Source organism: Budorcas taxicolor, chromosome 23 (assembly GCF_023091745.1).
Source record: "Budorcas taxicolor isolate Tak-1 chromosome 23, Takin1.1, whole genome shotgun sequence".
Lineage (NCBI taxonomy): Eukaryota > Metazoa > Chordata > Mammalia > Artiodactyla > Bovidae > Budorcas > Budorcas taxicolor.
Window position 1 is genome coordinate 5,343,008 of NC_068932.1, and position 21,842 is coordinate 5,364,849.

Below are 21,842 nucleotides of genomic sequence, written 5' to 3' on the forward strand. Positions count from 1 at the left end.
CTGGCATAAGAATATGTCTGGATAACAAGGATAAACTTAAGTGTCCAAAAATAATCCCTAATATTTATAGTCCATTGATTTTCAAAAGAAAGGGCCAAGACAGTCCAATTAGAAAAGAATAATCTTTTCAATAAGTAAAGCTGGGACAGCACACAAAGGAATGAAGTTGGACCTTTACCTCACACTATTTGTAGAAATAAACTAAAAGTGAATCATATACCTAAATATAAAAGGTTAAACTATGTAATGTAAAAGAAAATACAGATGTAAATTATAATTTAGGCAATGCTTTCTTAGACATGATACAAAAAGCAAAAGTGATTAATGAGAAGAACAATAAGTTACACTTCATAAAAATTTGAAAAAAAAACTAATTCAAATGGCATGATCATGAATTTGAAAGACAGCCTCTCAGAATGAAAGAAAATATTTTAGATGATGTATATGACAAGGGACATATATGGAATATATAAAGAACTATATCTTGAAAATGAACAGATTAATAATCTAAGTAAAAATGAATAAGAATTTAAATAGACATTTCTCCAAAGATATTTATATGATCAATAAGCACATGAAATATGCTCATAATCACCAGTCACTAGGGAAAGGCAAATTAGAATCATGAAACACCACTTCACATCCACTCAGAATGGCTATAATGAAAAACAAAGGAAATAGCGTATAGGGGTGAGGATGTAAAAATATAAAAATTCTGTAAAACTATTTCTCATTTTCTCTAAAAGTTAAACATAGAGTTACCATATAACTCAGCAATTCCACTTGTGTCTATTCAAGACGAGTAAAAACACATGTCCACTTAAAAAGTTGGACAAAAATGTTTATAACAGAATTATTTAAATGGGAAAATGTGGAAAACAACCCAAATGTTTGTCTATAGATGAAATAAATTAATAAAATGTGTATTCATGCGGTGGAATATTATTCATCAGTAAAGAGAATTAAGTACTGAAACATGCATGAACCTTGAAAATAAGATACTAAATGAAAGATACCACAAAAGAACACATTTTGTATGATTCCATTTGTATTAAATGTCCAAAATAGGCAAATCTATAGAGATAAAAAGTAGACTACACGTTTCCTGAGGCTGGGAGATGGCAGTGGATACTAATGGATACAGTGGTCAAAATATTTTAAAATTGATTGTGGTGATACTTAAACTACTACATTTATTGAATTTACACTTCAAATGGGTGAATTCAATGATATGTGAATTATATGTTAATAAAGGAGATAAAAATAAGAAAATAATGAAACTTTCACCGCTATTCTCTGTTAAGGATTTCCATTCCTGTGTTTATCTGTTTTTCTCTTGACGATGAAGGATTTTACAACTGCTGGATGTGAAATCTAATGAGCTACCAGTTTTATCACTCATGCTGCTACCATAGCAAGTGGTTCTCTTCTACTTTCTCATTAATGATTTTGAAGCCAAACAGACAAAAACCTAACTGGGAATCAGAGGTTCTTTAAGGTGTGAAAGATATGAATGCAGCGTCCTCTTTGAATTGAGCTAATCAGACAGAAATATCCTTGAATGCAAACTGTTTCCAGACAGATAGAATAGGTCAGGTCTCTGTGATGATTGCATGGTCTCTTTCAGTGATCATTCTTGATTCAGGGTCTGTACACTGAGCACATTACCTTTTATCTTACGGTGATTTTATTTCAGCCAACACATTGCTCTTATTCCATTGATATGTATAGGCTGGTCTAGACCCTTAGCAATATATTTCAACACATTTGAAATGGAAGAAAATTAATACTTTATTTCCTGGTTGGTTCCTTCAATACCTCTGGGATACTTGTGCAAATTTGAATCACCACTTCTGTGTAAGTTTTAAGGATTTGAGTAATTTGGGTGCTCTTTCCAAAAATAATAGAAAACAGTTTATGTCCTCTGTTATTAGATGCTTCAATTCATCTAAGTAGTGATCTTGGTTACATTTTCCTTCTTAAGACAAAAAAAAAAAAAAGTACATGCTTATTGTTTATATTAAACATTATATCATTTTATTCTATAATGTCATTGTTAGCAATAATCATCATTATGATACCATTAATTTACCTCTTCTCCACTGAAATAAAAATATACCAAAACATTTTTATAATTTTTTTAAAATGTTCAGCTCAGTTCAGTTCAGTTCAGTTGTTCAGTCATATCCAATTCTTCGTGACCCCCATGAACTGCAGCATTCCAGGCCTCTCTGTCCATCAGCAACTCCTGGAGTTTACCCAAACTCATGTCCATTGAGTCGGTGACGCCATGCAACTATCTCATCCTCTATTGTCCCCTCTTCCTCCTGCTCTCAATCTTTCCCAGCATCAGGGTCTTTTCAAATGAGTCAGCTCTTCACATCAGGTGGCCAAAGTATTGGAGTTTCAGCTTCAGCATCAGTCCTTCCAATGAATACCCAGGACTGATCTCCTTTAGGATGGATTGGTTGGGTCTTCTTGCAGTCCAAGGGACTCTAGTCTTCTCTAGTACCACAGTTCAAGAGCATCAATTCTTTGGCACTCAGCTTTCTTCACCGTCCAATTCTCACATCCATACATGACAACTGGAAAAACCATAGCCTTGACTTTTGTTGGCAAAGTAGTGTCTCTGCTTTTTAATATGCTGTCTAGGTTGGTCATAACTTTCCTTCCAAAGAGTAAGTGTCTTATAATTTCATGGCTGCAATAACCATATGCAGTGATTTTGGAGCCCCAAAAATAAAGTCAGCCACTCTTTCCACTGTTTCCCCATCTATTTCCCATGAAGTGATGGGACCAGATGCCACAATCTTTGTTTTCTGAATGTTGAAATTTAGGCCAACTTTTTCACTCTCCTCTTTCACTTTCGTCAAGAGGCTCTTTAGTTCTTCTACACTTTCTGTCATAAATATGGTGTCATCTGCATATCTGAAGTTATTGATATTTCTCCCCGGAATCTTGATTCCAGCTTGTGCTTTCTCTAGCCCCGCGTTTCTCATGATGTACTCTGCATATAAGTTAAATAAGCAGGGTGACAATATACATCCTTGACGTACTCCTTTTCCTATTTGGAACCAGTCTGTTGTTCCATGTCCAGTTCTCACTTTTGCTTCCTGACCTGAATACAGCTTTCTCAAGAGGCAGGTCAGATAGTCTGGTATTCCCATCTCTTTCAGAATTTTCCATGGTTTATTGTGATCCACAGAGTCAAAGACTGGCGCAGTCAATAAAGCAGAATAGATGTTTTTCTGGAACTCACTTACTTTTTCAACGATCCAGCAGATGTTGGCAATTTGATCTCTGGTTCTTCTGCCTTTTCTGAAACCAGCTTGAACATCTGGAAGTTCATGGTTCACGTATCACTGAAACCTGGCTTGGAGAATTTTGAGCGTTGCTTTACTAGCATGTGAGATGAGTGCATAGACACAGTGAAATATTTGGTCTTCTGAAATCTGTCTTATGATTTCATGCCTTTGTGTACTTTTTTTCTGTAAAATTCCTTTGTCTTTCTCAGCTTTTTCAAAGAAAATAAAATATGAGTCATCCTCCAAAAACCAATTTATGTGTCATGTCAAATATTATGCCTTTTATTCCTTGTTCGGTTATCAAACACCTGATGTAGGGACCATACATTTTCTACTCTCCATTGTGCTCAACTTTTTCCCCTGACCAATAATTAGACACCTCATAGTAGTAATGAATAAACATTTCAATGCTAGTATGGATTGACTAAGTGTTGATTTGTTATATGCGTTTTAATTAGATTAGTGGATTAGTCATTTGGCCAGGGAAAATCTTCTTTACAGAAACATGCTTGTTCCTTAAAGAGAACAATCATCCATTATGCAGATCATTTAGCACCATGTATTAAATGATTAGATCTTTATGGTTCTGTAGCACAATGCATTAATAACTTTATGTCTGTTCTAATAGTTCTATATTATTCATCAAATGTTTGTTCAGCAAACATTCATTAAACATTGCTTAAACATTTAAGCAAGATGTAGAGAAACTTCCTCTGTAACTATTATGACCAATATATAAGTTATTTATTGCAGGAGACTGAGGAATTCTTATTGATTATCATCATTGTAGCACAAGGCATGTGATGTAATGCACGCTAAGTGCTAAATAGAAGAAGCCAGAGTAATTTCTGCCCCTTGTTAGAATTTCCTTTGAAGATGTTACATCTTCACGGGCATTTTTATTTCTTTCTTTGTGACTAATTAATTTTGACACTAAATTTAAAGCTTGATTATATTTTTCATAATGTGTAAACTATACTGAAGATTAATATATTAGAAAAATGATAGGCATTTTTTTTTCTGTCAGCTCTACTCTCAAAATACATACTCAGTCATCCTTTTCACACTACTAGTTCACGTCTCCATCATTTTCTCCCTAAACCACTACCAGTATCTAACTCTTTCTGCTGGTCTGTGTTTGTTAATCACTAATTACTGCTTAACATGGAATGCCAGATCAAACTAGAAACAATCACACATTTTGAAGTACACTCTAACCTGTCTGTCATTTTAGGGCCTGAAAAAATGATGGCTGTATCAGCATAAGTCTGTGAGAGACAGACACTTGTAAATGTAAATAATGTTAATCACAACTAGTAGGATGTATTGAAAAAGATTAAAGGAAGAATAGAACACAAAGCATGAAACCTGTGAGATAATCTCTTTCAATGCATAATTATGCTGGTGCAGTAGTTCCTAATAAATTATGCATTTGGAGAAAATGAACACTTAAATAGAGGGTTGGTTTGTTTGGCAGTAGATACCCTTTAGCAGTAGATACCCTCTACTATTTTTAATCTACATTGTATAAACAACATTTGAACACTGCTTTTATGGTTTGGCAAACCAATTCATTGTCTAACACAGCTTGGTTTTCTCAAACACAGTACATTTTAGGACTATAGCCTTAGTGTTTGGTGAGGGAATTCTGTACAATATAGTTAATATAATTAAGGTTAAATTCACATAGTATAAAATTAACTATTTTAAAGTCAAAAATTCAGTGGCATTTATGGACTCACAATGTTCTACATCTATCAGTTCTATCTAATTCCATAACATGGTCATCATCCCAAAAGGAAACACAAACCCATTAAGCAGTTACTCCCTACTTGCCCTTCTCCTCAGCCACTGGCAATCACTTAATTATGTGCAACTTCTGTGGATTTATTTATTTTGGATATTTCCTATAAACAGAATGACACAATAGGTGACATTTTGTGTCTTACTCTTTTCACTAGGCCTAAAGATTTCAGAGATCTTCCATGTTGAACCGTATCTCTGTGCTTCATTTCTTTTTACCAGTGCATAATATTCTGTTACATGTATACACAGCAATTTGTTTATCCATTCATACATTGATGGAAATTTGGACTGCTTTTCTGTTTTGGCTATTGTTGATACTGTATGTGTGTGTGTGTGTGTGTGTGTGTGTGTGTGTGTGTACTTTGCAATACTAAGCACCTTTTTTCATTCTTTTGAATATATATCCAGAATTCTAACTGCTGGGTCATAATATTGTAATTATTTACTTTTTGAGGAACTGTCAAGCTGTTTTCCATAGTGACTGAACTTTTTACATTTCCACCAGCAATGTAGAAGTGTTTTGATGCCTCCATGTTTTCATCAACACGTTATTTTTCCCACCTGTTTTGTTAATTGTAGCCATCCTAGTGAGTATGAAATAGTATTTCATTGTAATTTTATTTTGTTATTTCCCTGATGACTAATGATGTTGAGCATGTTTTCATGTGCTTATCTGCCATTTGTGTATCTTCTTTGGAGAAATATCTATTCAAATCCTTTATCTATTTTTTAATTGAATTGTTTGTTTCTTTTGTTTTTGAGTTGTACCAAGTCCTTTATGTATTTGGAGAACCGACTCTTATCAGATATATGATTTATAAATATTTTCTCCCATTTTGTAGGATTTTTTCACTGTATTGATATTGTAGTTTCATACACAAAAAATTAACTTTGAGGAAGCCCAATATATATATTTTCCTTGTGCTGTTCATGCCTTTGTTATCGTATTTAAGATTCCATTGTCAAGCTCCAAATCATGATTTATCTCTATGCTTTTATCTAAGAGTTTTATGGTTTCAGTACTTACATATAGATTGTTGATCCATTTTGAGTTTTTTTAGTGTGGTTTTTTTAATACATTCTTTTGCATGTAGATCTGTTGCCCCAGCAATCATTTGTTGAAGAGATTTTTCTTTCACTATTGAATGATCTTGGCATTCTTTTGAAAATCAGTTGGTCACAGTCATATAGGTTCATCTATGGACTCTCAATTCTATTCACCAGTATACTTAGGCATTTTTAAATGCCCTAAATTTCCAAGAAAGTCTGTACTCAGTTTTCCCTTCCAGGCTTTTGGTTTTCCACTTTATGCTTCAAATACAATCTATTGCCTTAGGTGATGCAGATTGCTCCCTGACTTACACTGTTTTCCAGGAATACCCACTGTTTTTTCGCCTTGAGTGAATTCTGGTTTTTAGGCAAAACAAAGACTAAAGCTATGTTATTCCTTCAGGCAGCCTTTAAGACCAGTTGGAATAGACAAACCCAATACTTTGTTAATAAGGGTAGTTTTGCTGCCTCAGACACAAGGACTAGAGTATCACACTGGGGATGTTGATCACCATTTTTAAGACCACTCTAAGTCAGGAAGAGATGGGGCAAGGACAAGTGAAAAGAGAACAAATCTCTATTAACAATTTTTAAAGTTCCCTTTTTTTAAAATCTACCTCCATTTGGGTGCTGTCAACGTTTGACTATTTTCCAGAATCCTATCAAAGATGCTTCATTTTTTGACACTTCTTTAGAGAGATCATCTCTTCAAGCTGTCTTGGTCACCATTTTTACTGATTTTGTCCTGTGCAATAGATTTTCAATTATGTAAAATTCAATTAGCACTATTATTGATGTTTTACCAGGTGGGAGTCTTACATATTTTTAGTATATTACTGATAGGATTTGCTGCATTCCTAAATGCAGCCTAATGTATTGTGCCCTATAGCTTCCATCCTGCAGATAGCAAAATCCTCCTTTCCAGTTATTTCCGGAATTTCATGAAAGGATACTTATGTGGACTCATAAGTTAGTCTTTCAGCTATAAATACCAAGACAATTACCTATTCTTTCTCTGTTTTTCCAACTCACAAGTATCCTGTCTCTACTCCACTGGAACACAAGGCACATATTATCTTAAGCAAAGGACTATTTCCTGTCATGAGGCCATAAAAAATAGGCTATTCAGGTATAATATGGCTCTAAACTCTTATAAAATATAAATTTCTAGTGATTTTCTAATTCAATATACAAGGAATGATATAGTCTTGGACCTTAAACTGAGAAGGAAAATGGAAAACAATAACTCAATTATTTTTCTTCCTTTATTGTACTGTGGATAAGTTTTCAGGTTTTCTATTTCTTAAATTAACTTGTGAATAAGTCTCAGAAGTAATAAATGCCTTACTTTTCTCTTTGAATGTCATTTTGGAATGAGATTATTCAAACCATTTACAGCATGAGAAGTTGATCCAAACCTGATTCTTATGAACTACTCTGGGAATTGGTTTTCAGTTATTTAACAAAACATTTTAAAATGCACCAGAAACAAAGTCAATTTTTTATAGTCATACCATATGCTTAAAACTTTTTTTTAGTCCATATCAATAACAACAATAAAACAAATAGAATAACTGCAACTCTGATCTTGATTCCTTGGCGTTGACTCTCTGTACTCAACTAGCATATGTGGTGTGAATTGTTTAAATTCCACTGTAGGGACAAAACCACTTGCATTAAAATAAAAGCTTTTTATCTATCAGAAACAATATGCTTTTATATTTGGATATTTTAATGTTTTGTTAAATCAATGTAACCTCTCCTCAAAGTAGATGCTTATTAGGCCTTAATTAAAATGTCATACACAATAGTAGACTGGAATATCTAAGACATAAATGTAAAATTTATTTAAAGAACATTATAAGTGACAAACTGTTATAAAACTAATTACTTGGGAGGATAAAATCTTAAATATTTCAAAGTATATATTCTAAACACTGAAAAGGTTGATTTAAAAATACTCTAAGTATGAGAATTTTCACAAAGGCTGATCATCTTTCATTATACATAATGCTTAAGAAATGTCTAAATCTCAAGAGAATAACAAAATGGTTAAATTGTTAGTATATCAACAAAAGCATTTGTTTTTATAAAATATAAAATGAGAGGATGAGTGCTCATAAAATTATATTATCTTGAAAAGAATGTTAATATGAAGCTTAAGTGCTCTTTTGCAAGTAATTATAATGTATTTAAATATGGTTATAATAGAAAATAAAAAAGAAATACTAAAAAATAACCTACAATATCTGTGAAATCTTTGATAATTCCACTGTGTATTTTCCAATTTTCTACAATAAGCCTCAGTCATATTGAAATTTGTAAAAAAAAAGAATTTTTTCTCTAAGTTTTATCAAAGATGAAGTGTAGATGTTTGCATTTCCATAGTGGTCACATATGTGACAATGAATGGGAGTGGTGATACATTGCTAGATTAAAGAAACCGCTTCTTTACTCATAGGATTTTGGAACTGCTAAAGATTAATGGACTCTTTTACCTTGGAAATAATCACAAACAAGATATATATCTTTCTTCCTGGGATGAATTAGGCAATATCCACCACCCCACCACCCCCCACCCCGCCCCCAGTCCTTGGAGGCTATAGAATCAACCCAGCTACCTTATTTATTTATTTATTTAATTTATTTAATTTATTTTTTATTTTTTTATTTTACTTTACAATACTGTATTGATTTTGCCATACATTGACATGAATCCACCACGGGTGTATACAAGCTCCCAATCCTGAATCCCCCTCCCACCTCCCACCCCATATCATCTCTCTGGATCATCCCCACACACCAGCCCCAAGCATCCTGTATCCTGTATCGAACATAGACTGGCACTTCGTTTCTCACATGATAGTATACATGTTTCAATGCCATTCTCCCAAGTCATCCCACCCTCTCCCTCAGAGTCCAAAAGTCCTTTCTATATATCTGTGTCTCTTTTCCAGATACCTTATTTAGTTTGGCAATTTTTCATTATTGCTAAGAAGCTCAACAGCTTTAAAAGCCTTTTTCAATTTTCAGCATGAATCCTAGAAACAAACATCTTAAATACTCAAGCTATGTTTGTGGAAGGGGGAAAAAAAGAAACTATCAAGAGTAGTTCACAATAGTAGGAAGACTCCCAGTGATGTAATATCTTTTTGTGCCTCATCTGTTTGTTTGTTTTCTCTGTCACTAGTACTGGGATTCTAACCTTAGGGAAAGCCCTGGACAGGGAAAGCACTGACCGCTACATTCTGATCATCACTGCTTCTGATGGCAGGCCAGATGGGGTGAGTACTCTCTTGGGGAAAGGGTTTTAAAAATAGTGCTAAAGAAATTGAGAAAATCTTATAGTCCTACCCTCTGAAATGATTTGTTACAACCATTAATTCATGAATTAATCTTTTTTTCACTTGGAAAAGCTACTTAAAATTACTCAAAGTGTTTTTCTTCTTGAATGAGCTCTTTTAATTGATGAAACTATACTCTGAACTTGTTATGGAGCTGAAACTTTTGACTTGAGAGAATAATAGACACATGGGATTAGCTTTCTTACCCAAATTATGAGGAAAATGAAGTCTAACTTAGTATAAGACGCATTTCATTGCATCCATCCGCCAGCTCAGCCTGGCAGGTCTGGCAGTTTTACCAGGTAGGAATCAGATTCTGTGGTGTCACTTTTTTGCGGGCAGGGGAAAGTGTGTGGAAGGTAATTTGTGTATAAATATGGTGAAGCACTTAGGAAACCAAGTTGACTGTTTCCACAAGTTATTTGTAAGCAGCAGAATATTGACTAATCCTTGATGACTGAAGTGGTTTAAAAGGGTCCATAATTCTAGAGAAGATAAATTTCATTTCCTTTGCATCTGAAAATCAATATTAAAAATTAAAAAATTGTTTACTTATGCAGGAGTATTTTAAAATCATTTGGTTGCATTCAATCCACCTATCCACAACTACCACCATTCTGATTTTTAAGTAATATGATAATGCATTTGTTGGCAATGATTTTTTAGTATTTTTTCCCACCATTTTGATGTTACAAACTGGTTTGCTTCTTTAGTCAAGTGCTTATGGGCTTCCCTGGTGGCTCACGTGGTAAAGAATCTACCTGCAGTGTGGGAGACCTGGGTTCGATCCCTGGGTTGGGAAGATCCCCTGGAGAAGGGAACAGTTACCTACTCCAGTATTTTGGCCTGGAGAATTCCATGGACAGAGGAGCCTGGCAGGGTACAGCCCATGGAGTTGCCAAGAGACACATCCAAGTGACTTTTACTTTCACTTATGGGTCAGCTCAGCACTGTTCTCTGGAAATAATTTCAAATTCAGTGTAAATGTCTAGGCAATACTCACCCAACTCAAATAGCAGCATATTTCCAGTTTACTTGACATAAATTCTTTGATCAAAAAATAGACTGAGGGAGCATATAATACTCTCCTCACAGTTATTTGTAGAGAATCACTGTGGAAAGTTTATCATGGTCAGAACATACAAATTGATACTAGGCAATTTAATCATCTTAATTAAAAATAACAAAAATAGATAATGGTAATTATTTAAATTTGGTAATTGCAGTCTGCCCATAATAAGCTATTTTTCAAACATTAGAAAACAGTTCTATGTGAAATGTAAAATACGCAAAATACTTTTAGTAAATGTAAACCCAAGTGTAAGCACTTAGAGATTAGACAAGTGAGTAAAAATAAAGTCTAAGATTATTGTTTACGTATTCAATCCCCTTAATTAATACAGTGTGTCTGTGTAAGACATATGTAAAGAAGTCAGTGAGAGTCTTAAGAAGAAAATGATTGAAAACTTGACTTAATGATGAAACATTGATGGGTAAATTGGCTGGGAAATGACTGAGGGGGAAAATTCTATGGAAAGGCAGGAATTATTCAGCATAGATTAAGGGGTATAGTTAAAGTGAAGTAAACATAATAAGAAGGTTTTAGCTCAACCATTTATGAATCATCAATTAATGGAAATAATACCATTAACACTAAGACCTTCTACCACTGGCTTTAATGGAAAGATCTCCTACACAAGAATAAAGATGGAAAAGAAATGATGCTTTTGAACTGCAGTGTTGGAGAAGACTCTTGAGAGTCCCTTGGACTGCAAGGAGATCCAATCAGTCCATGCTAAAGGAGATCAGTCCTGGATGTTCTTTGGAAGGACTGATGCTAAAGCTGAAACTCCAATGCTTTGGCCACCTTATGCAAAGAGTTGACTCATTGGAAAAGACTCTGATGCTGGAAGGGATTGAGGGCAGGAGGAGAAGGGGACGACAGAGGATGAGATGGCTGGATGGCATCATCAACTCGATGGACATGAGTTTGAGTGAACTCAGGGAGTTGGTGATGGACAGGGAGGCCTGGTGTGCTGTGATTCATGGAGTTGCAAAGAGTCAGACACGACTGAGTGACTGAACTGAACTGATTAAGCTCTCTGTCATCATATCATTCTACTAATTATGACTTTGCCCACATCAAAAACTGAAAATAAGTTCTGGCTAACTTTAGTGGTTTAGTTATTTCTGGAACTTTTTTTTTTATTTTTTCAGTTATTTGCTTGTTAATTTTAATTTTCCTTGGCCAGGACATTGAGCATTTTTAATTCCCCCAATTTTTCTTTCTATAAGAATGAATATGTTTTAAAATTCTGATTTTTTAAACAAATTTGTTTTATTTATAGAAGTTTGTATTAGTAGAGAAAGAAACGTTTAAATTTTGAACAAAAGCTTCTTCAGTTAGCTTCATCATTTATATAACTTTAGAGACTGACTTATACTTGTGCACATATACTGGGTGGTTGAAGAATAAAATAATTATAAAATATAATAGTCTTATTTTTGAGAGCACTTTTCTTATTTAAGTATTTAAATGCATGTCCTTTGTATACTTATAGTACAATTAATATTTTAACTTTAATAATGATTGTTCTTAAGAAAGATACTTAATGAGCACAGAACCCTGGTAAATGGAATTTTCTTAAGTCAGAATCAACAGCAATGTATGTAAGATAAATTGCAAAGATATAATTTGAATATTGCAGAATAGAGTCAGTTATTCTCATGGGTAGCCCAGAAATTTGTATTTTTAATGATGATTCAAGTAATCTTCAAAGCACTTTCCAGAAATACATAAGCTGGAAGTTATTCTATATGTGTTGATTACATTTCTGCCAGATAAATGGCTATTTTTTATTTCATATACAGTCTCTAAGATATGGGTAAATAGATCTATGTGGTCCATAAACTGCAGCCCAAATCAGCACAGAAATGGTAGACTTGTTATTTAATATCTTAGCTCACCTAGTGATCATTTCTCATCTATATCACTAAGTTACAGACCACAGCCTTTCAAGACCCACTATAATCTAAAATCATACTGCTCCATAGTGTTAATAATCAGAAGTTTAAAGAATAAGATGGACATCAGTACAGTAGATTGACAGGGAAATACAGAGAGTTTGGCACTTTATGCAAGCAGTTAGAAAGATCAGCAAACTATAATGGGGCAACTCTTGGATTTCAGGTCCAGACTGTCCATTTTAATGTCTCATTCACTCTCAGGAAAATTGGGAGCTACTGCTACCATAAAGACACATTTTTTTACTCGCTTTAACAGTAGCACAACTTTTAAACAAACTATAATATTTGCTAAACTGTTTTATTTTTTTTTTGTTTTTAAAGCAATGTAGCTCTCAGAGAAAATTTGGGGAATATATAAATAAATTGATAAAAGCCAAAAGGAGAAAATAATTTGTATTTCACCTAATCATATAACATCTGAATTTATACATATCCATATATATCTACACACCAGTGTAAGTTGGTGTGTATGCATCCTTTAAATTAAATGATTTCATGGAGAGTGAACAGATCATAATTGTGCAACTTAATGAATTTTAACATAGTGAAAACATTGTATAGTCACAATTCAGAGAGAGAAATAGAAATTAACACCCCAGGAGCCCAGCCTTACAGTAATATTATCCCTATTCTATCTTCTTCACAAAAATGATCCCTATCCTGACTTCTATCACATTGGAGAATTTGTGCCAATCTTTGAAATCTATATACTTGGAATCATGTAGTATGTATTGTGTCTGACCTCATATACTCAATCTTATGTTCATGAAATTTGTTGATGTAACTACTTATAATAGTAGTTTATACATTCTTACTATGACTTGTCATTTAATTTTAGCAAAAAACACAATATATTATACAATGGTTGGTGGGTGTTTAGTTTGCTTCCTGGCTTTTGGCTCTACAATATTGTTCTGCTTGTCCTTGATATTTCATTTTTTTTCTTATTGAAAGACATTTCTATTATTGGTGCTCCTGTTCTACCCAGGCACTGGATGAGATGATACTCCGTCAATCTTCCATCCATGTCCTTGCTTGCTGGCTTCTCATCCCCCCAGTCCCTTCTTCATTCCCCTAAGCCCTATCCTTGTCTCTGACATTTCTTTAAGGAAAATTTTTATTGGAGTTTTAAATATAGAAATGTATTAAAAGCATACTGAATAACTGTATAAATTTTCACAGAATAAACCTATCAATGTAGCTAGTACGCAAGTAAACTATTATTAATACCCAAGAATTCCTTCCTATGAATGGTAAATTTTTAATGACTGCTGGACATAATATATGAAAATTTATAGAGAGAATAAAATTATATTGTTCAAAAGAAGATTTACTATACATCTCTTAAAATGAGGACAGATCAGATAAATCCAACCAAAATTTGACTATTGGATTTTGATCTGAGTAAGGCCTGGTCTAGAACTTATGCAGTATTACTCACCAGTCATATCCGACTCTTTGTGACTCCATCACCAGGCTTCTCTGTCCATGGAATTCTCTAGGCAAGAATACTGGAGTGGGTTGCCATTCATTTAAAGGGATCTTCCAGACCCAGGAATCGAACCTGGGTGTCCTGCATGTAGGCAGATTCTTTACTATCTGAGACACGAGGCTGATTGCTTATTCATAGAGGACAGAACTTCAGTTATCCCAACAGGAAGGATGGGGTATTTGCCAGGAGCTTCCCTCCTTTGTTGTTGCTCAGTCACTCAGTCATGCCCAGTTCTTTCTGGACCTAAAGATTGTAGCACACCAGGCTTCCCTGTTCACCATCTCCCGGAGCCTGCTCAAATTCATATCCATTGAGTCAGTGATGCCATCCAACCATCTCATCCTCTATTTTCCCCTTCTCTTACTGCTATCAATTTTTTCAAGCATCAGGGTGCTTTCTGATGAATTGGCTCCTTGCATCAGGTGGCCAAAGTATTCAGCTTCAGCAGAAGTCCTTCCAATGAATATTCATTTGATTTCCTTTAGAATTGACTGCTTGGATCTCCTTGCAGTCCAAGGGACTCTCAAGAGTATTCTCCAACAACAGAGCTCAAAACACCAATCCTTTGACACTCAGCCTTCTTTACAGTCCAAATTTCACATTCATACAAGATTGCCAGAAAACATAGCTTTGACTAGACAGACCTTTGTCAGCTAAACAATGTCTCTGGTTTTTAATATGCTGTCTAGGTTTGTCACAGCTTTACTTCCAAGGAGCAAGTGTCTTTTAATTTCATGGTTGCAGTCACCACCTGCAGTGCTTTGGGGGCTCCTCAAAATGAGGTCTGTCACTGTTTCCATTTTTTCTCCATCACTTTGGCGTGAAATAATGGGACCGAATGCCATAATCTTCGCTTTTGAATACTGAGTTTTAAGCCAGTTTTTTCACTCTCATCTCTTCATCAAGAGGCTCTTTGGTTCCTCTTCACTTTCTGCAATTAGTGATGTCATCTGCATATCTAAATTTGTTGATATTTCTCCCAGCAATCTTGATTCCAGCTTGTGCTTCATCCAGTCCAGCTTTTCACATGATGTCCTATGCATATAAGTTAAATAAGCAAGGTAGTAATATACAACCTTGACATACTCCTTTCCCAATTTTGAGCCAGTCCATTGCTCCATGACAGTTCTAACTGTTGCTTCTTGACCTGCATATAGGTTTCATGGGAGGTGGTCTGGTATTCCCATCTCTTCAAGAATTTTCCACAGTTTGTTGTGATACACACAGTCACAGGCTTTAGCGTAGTCAATGAAGCAGAAGTAGATGTTCTGGAATTCTCTTGCTTTTCCTATGATCCAACAGATGTTGGCAATTTGATCTCTGGTTCCTCTGCCTTTTCTAAATCCAGGTTGAACATCTGGAAGTTCTCAGTTTACAAACAGTTGAAGTCTATCTTGGAGAGTTTTGGGTATTTCTTTGTTAGGGTGTGAAATGAGTGCAAGTGTGAGGTAGTTTGCACATTTTTTGGCATTGTCTTTCTTTGAAATTTGAATGAAAACTGACTTTTTCTAGCTTGTGGCCACTGCTGAGTTTTCCAAATTTGCTGGCATATTGAATGCAGCACTTTAACAGCATCATCTTTTAGGATTTGACATTGCTCAGCTTGAATTTCATTACTTCCACTAACTTGGTTTGTAGGGATGCTTCCCAAGGCCCACTTGATATCGCATTCCAAGATATCTGGTTTTAGGTGAGTTATCACACCATAGTCATTATCTGGGTCTTAGTAAGTAGGAAATCCAATTTTTTGACATTCATAGTCCCATGACCACTGCAAAATTTCTTCAGATTCACTTCCTTTAAGTCATTTCTTTATGTTCAGCTCTCTAGTCTTTCACCCCACCTCACTTAAACAGATTAGGATAATTTTTTTTATATAAAAACAAATGTAAATAATTCATCCATAATAGTTTCATCCTTCTTTTTCCTCCTACTTTTTATTTGCATGTTATTAAATATTTAACATTATAGCATAATGGGTTTTTCATTTTCCAGACTAGCATCCTTACTTTCTCTAATTTTGGTCTCAGCCTTCTGTGATCTTCCCCACCATGTGACAGAGATGGGTGTAGCTCATAAACTATACTCAGGCTTTGATTAGAAAGAACAGTTTCCAATTTGCATCACATATGAAGATGTTCCTTGATTATGCAAAAGTCATTGACCCAAATTATATTCTCAGGTTGTGTCAGGCCAGGGATTTCACCTTTTAACCAGGAAGCACGTACCACTAGTAGGGTTGCCCACTTACCATTTCCTTAGGCTGTATAACCATAAGGTTTATTATTATTATTTTTTTTTATTTAGCAGTGTATGATACTCAAACTTTTGGTTTAGATGTGTATATAGAAAATTACTAATGTAATATTTTCTTACCTGAAAATACCCATTTGATATACCATGTTATCTTATAATGTACTAGTTATATTTTTGAACAGTGCTACATGTACATGGTAAAAAACTGCAGAAATGTTACATTTCAGAGAAAAAGAGGTGCGTGTATATATAAACAAAAGCTTACCATTCAGAAAATGTGAACAAGATAAAGGTAAAAGCACTTTCTGAAAGTAAGCCTCCAGGAAATACTTGACATTTTCAAGAAGATGCTTACCCTTTAATGTCATCATTTGTTTTCCCCACCTGACTTTTATTTATTTATTTATTTGTGAGGTGTTTGAAGATTGCGAGCTTCCTTTTTTTCCTTGTCTTTTTTAGGAAAGCTAAGGAATAGGAATGGTAATGAAATGCTTTTCAGATAGACAAATGCCCAGATAACCAATTAACTGACATCAAAATAAAAATAACTCCTCTCACATTTAATCACTTTTTTTTTTTTCTTTAAGACCTCAACTGCCACAGTAAACGTGGTGGTGACAGATGTCAATGACAACGCACCAGCCTTTGATCCCTATCTGCCCAGAAATCTGTCAGTGGTAGAAGAAGAAGCCAATGCCTTTGTGGGTCAAGTAAGGGTAAGTGGAGTATGTGTATGTATCTTAAATGTATTATTTATAAGTTAGTAAACTTTTTACACTTTAATTTGAAAAGAGATTCAACTAATGCCATGTGTTAAATGAGGGACATCAGAATTATTTGAAAGCAATCAGCAAAATCACTTGGGTATAAGGCAAGATGGTAATAAAGTGCATTCATCTTTGATCACTGTGCTGGATAACTTTCAAGATTTTTTTTATTAATCATATTGTGTGCATTACCATTTAAGTTTTTAAGCTTGTTGATTTATATTTTATGACCATTGCGTAATTTAAACTGATTTATTTGAGAGTATTATTTTCTTATTTAATATATATTTTTATTTCCTGACATTACAAGAATTTTTAGAGAAGTATGTAATTATCACAGGCTTCCCAGAAGGCACTAGTAGTACCATTAAGTATAAATTTGGAATTGTATACCCAAAACACAAATGTTTAAATGTAAAGTCATTTGCTTGTGTAAACATATTTTTAGCATCTCTTGTGTACCTTATGGGTTTCCCTAGTAGCTCAGTGGTAAAGAATCCACCTGCCAATGCAGGAGATTCAGGTTTTATCCCTCCTCCTTGAAGATAATCTGGAGAAGGAAATGGCAACCCACTCAAGTATTCTTGTCTGGAAAATCTCATGGGCAGAGATGCCTGGTGGGCTACAGTCCATAGGGTTGCAAAAGAGTCAGACACGACTTAGTGACTTAGTATACCTTATATTTCAGACCATTCCTGTCCAGTGTACTCACCACTTATTCCTAGACATGTTCTCTTAAGTTTTAACTGGAAATATTAGCCAGTTTTTGTTACACTTTTGATGAATAATCTTGTTTTTCTTAAATCAGAGACAATGCTTTTTTCAGTTGGGGCATGCCTGGTCTTGAACATAGTGGTCTAGAAACCATAAGATGAAGGAAAATTTTGAAGGAACATACATGTATTTTGGAGTGTTGATCTCAGATAAGGCATCTATGTGGTCTCTGCACAAAGAAAGAATACACCTTTTTTCCCAAGTTCAGGTTTTAGGATCCTACCTCTTTCCTCTCAGACCCTGGAGTTATAACAAAGAGATTTGCTGGTGTTTTGCAGTAAATATCTATAATTTAACTAGTATTACAGTCAAACAAAAGCCCCATTTTCCAGTCTAATCTCCTCTCTAACTTTAAAAAAGGAGAGTGTCTTTAAATACTGTCATGGAGAACTTCTTATTTAGGCTTGGGCTCATCAGTTTTTTTTTCTGAGAGCACTGACAATACTTGCAAGAACCGTCAACACAATAGTCATTGTCATTATTAGTGTCACTATATTTCTCAAATCCTGGAGAAATTGATGAGAGGCATGTATCCCCTACACCTTTCTACTTCACCACAAGAGAGAGTCTTGTAATTTTTTTTGTTACAACATGCCAGGTGGTCTTTATGTCATGCGGCCAATGAGCCATTCAATTCCAGAATCCCACACGATACTTCTGGTATGAAAAGTTTTACTGTGGATTCTACAAGGAAAAGAAAAGGAAAAAAAAAAAAAAAAAACAAACCTAGAGACAAAGTTTCAGGTATAAATAGTTTCTTTCTGAGACCTTAAAGTAATACTAGTAGGAAAGTGAGGAAGTGGAAGTGATGCAGAGAAGAGAAGGAAGCCAATAAAGGAATTGCAGTTCAGTTCAGTTCAGTCACTCAGTCGTGTTTGACTCTCTGCAACCCCATGAACTGCAGCAAGCCGGGCCTCCCTGTCCATCACCAACTTCCAGAGTTCACCCAAACTCATGTCCATCGAGTCAGTGATGCCATCCAGCCATCTCATCCTCTATCGTCCTCTTCTCGTCCTGCCCTCAATCCCTCCCAGCATCAGAGTCTTTTCCAATGAGTCAACTCTTTGCATGTGGTGGACAAAGTATTGGAGTTTCAGCTTTAGCACCAGTCCTTCCAATGAACACCCAGGAATAATCTCCTTTAGGATGGGCTGGTTGGATCTTCTTGCAGTCCAAGGGATGCTCAAGAGTCTTCTCCAACACCACAGTTCAAAAGCATCAATTCTTCTGCACTCAGCTTTCTTCACAGTCCAACTCTCACATCCATACATGACCACCGGAAAAACCACAGCCTTGACTAGACAGTTAACCAGCTACTATTAAGAGAACTAGAACTTAATCCACAGGGAAAATTCTGGGAAATGACACAAAACACATTCCCCAGAATTACTGATCCTGAGAGTGATGAGACTGGTAATTTCACACATTAAAACCTGAGAGTTCTTGGTCAGCGATGCTGTGGATGAGGGCATATTTTCCACACTTCCTGTTTCAAGCAGCCAGTTTTCTGCAAATCTGATATAAGGCCGTTCAGTGAGACTGCAGTTACTAGCAGAGGGTAGTTGACCAGAGTGAATACTTACTCTGAGGAACATGCGTGGGCCATTGACAGCTTTGGTTACACCAATCAAAGTGACTCAATCAACGAGCGGCATGTGCTGAAAACAGAGAAAGAAGGTCGTGTTGAAGTTGACTCATGAAGGATGCATACTGGTGAGAAAGAAATTGGAGGGGATAGGGGTTTCCTTTCAAAAGAAAGGTAACAGAATGAATAATGTCATAATTATATTAAGTAAATTATGCATATCATAAATGTTTCTCTATGCCATATTGCAGATGGTGCTGAGGGTACCTCTAGAGGGTCTGAGATGGGGCACCACTAGATTATTATTTTATAATGATTACTCCTGAGTAGATTGTAATAGGAGATGATAAATCCAGAAAGCTGAATTGGAAGGCATATAATAATAATCCAGACATTGAAGCTTGAACTAATAGAATAGTATAATCATAATGAAAACTAAAAGACAGTTGTCACTCCAGGATGCCACTTTGAAGACAACGGAAAAGACTTTTGATAATATCTAGCAAGTATTCAGATTAAAAAAACAGATATTGGAAATTTAGGAAAATTATTTTTCCATTTCTTTTAATTTAATTAGCATTTGAGAATTAAGTAAAGCGTGTAGGGAATAACACATATGAGCCCACAGCTCATAACACATACATAGACATTAGCATGCTGATTGATTTTTAATTTAATTTTTTTCTTGCTTCTAATTTTTCTTGCCACTTTTCCTAAGGATTCTTTATCTTAAAAGAATTATAGCATTAATTTTTATTATTTTTTAGATCCTAAATTTGATATGAAATGATCTCTATAACTTTTCAGCATTAAAAATTGAAATATAGACTTCAGCACTCAATAGACTTAGATAAAGCAATAATTGTCCTGATTTTTAGGCAATAGCAATGTTTTCATAAAGATTAGAATGAGTTTGAAAGCACAAAGGAAAAGGAAAACAACCAAGGAAAGTGCATCCAACTGATTCAGCACAGTTCCAGAGAAGTTGTAATGTTCAAAAAATGGAATTTTGATGTCTTGTAATGGTCTCCTTATGATTATACAGTGGAAGTGAGAAATAGATTTAAGGGCCTAGATCTGATAGATAGAGTGCCTGATGAACTATGGAATGGGGTTCGTGACATTGTACAGGAGACAGAGATCAAGACCATCCCCATGGAAAAGAAATGCAAAAAAGCAAAATGGCTGTCTGGGGAGGCCTTACAAATAGCTGTGAAAAGAAGAGAGGTGAAAACCAAAGGAGAAAAGGAAAGATCTAAGCATCTGAAGGCAGAGTTCCAAAGAATAGCAAGAAGAGATTAAAAAAAAGCTTTCTTCCACGATCAACGCAAAGAAATGGAAAAGAACAGAATGGGAAAGACTAGAGATCTCTTCAAGAAAATAAGAGATACCAACGGAACATTTCATGCAAAGATAGGCTCAATAAAGGACAGAAATGTTATGGAACTAACAGAAGCAGAAGATATTAAGAAGAGGTGGCAAAAATACACAGAAGAACTGTACAAAAAAGATCTTCACAATCCAGATAATCACGATGGTGTGATCACTCATCTAGAGCCAGACATCCTGGAATGTGAAGTCAAGTGGGCCTTAGAAAGCATCACTATGAACAAAGCTAGTGGAGGTGATGGAATTTCAGTTGAGCTATTTCAAATCCTGAAAGATGATGCTGTGAAAGTGTTGCACTCAGTATGCCAGCAAATTTGGAAAACACAGCAGTGGCCACAGGACTGGAAAAGTTCAGTTTTCATTCCAATCCCAAAGAAAGGCAATGTCAAAGAATGCTTAAACTGCCGCACAATTGCACTCATCTCACACGCTAGTAAAGTAATGATCAAAATTCTCCAAGCCAGGCTTCAGCAATACGTGAACCGTGAACTTCCTGATATTCAAGCTGGTTTTAGAAAAGGCAGAAGAACCAGAGATCAAATTGCCAACATCTGCTGGATCATGGAAAAAGCAAGAGAGTTCCAGAAAAACAACTATTTCTGCTTTATTTACTATGCCTAAACATTTGACTGTGTGGATCACAATAAACTGTGGAAAATTCTGAAAGAGATGGGAATACCAGACCACCTGACCTGCCTCTTGAGAAATCTGTATGCAGGTCAGGAAGCAAAAGTTAGCACTGGACATGGAACAACAGACTGGTTCCAAATAGGAAAAGGAGTACGTCAAGGCTGTATATTGTCACCCTGCTTATTTAACTTATATGCAGAGTACATCATGAAAAACGCTGGACTGGAAGAAACACAAGCTGGAATCAAGATTGCCAGGATAAATATCAATAACCTCAGCTATACAGATGACACCACTCTTATGGCAGAAAGTGAAGAGGAACTAAGAAGCCTCTTGATGAAAGTGAGAGGAGAGTGAAAAAGTTGGCTTAAAGCTCAACATTCAGAAAACGAAGATCATGGGATCCGGTCCCATCAC

The 21,842-nt window shown here is 35.2% G+C and overlaps 1 protein-coding gene across 1 annotated transcript in view; it reads left to right on the top strand.

Annotated features, from left to right (window-relative positions):
- Positions 1-21,842, top strand: part of PCDH15 (protocadherin related 15) — an 898,514-nt gene that overhangs the window by 579,275 nt on the left and 297,397 nt on the right. The window contains exons 18-19 of the mRNA XM_052660663.1: positions 9,352-9,445; positions 16,868-17,000. Coding sequence (XP_052516623.1) covers positions 9,352-9,445; positions 16,868-17,000 — 227 coding nt within the window. The remainder of the gene's footprint in view (positions 1-9,351; positions 9,446-16,867; positions 17,001-21,842) is intronic.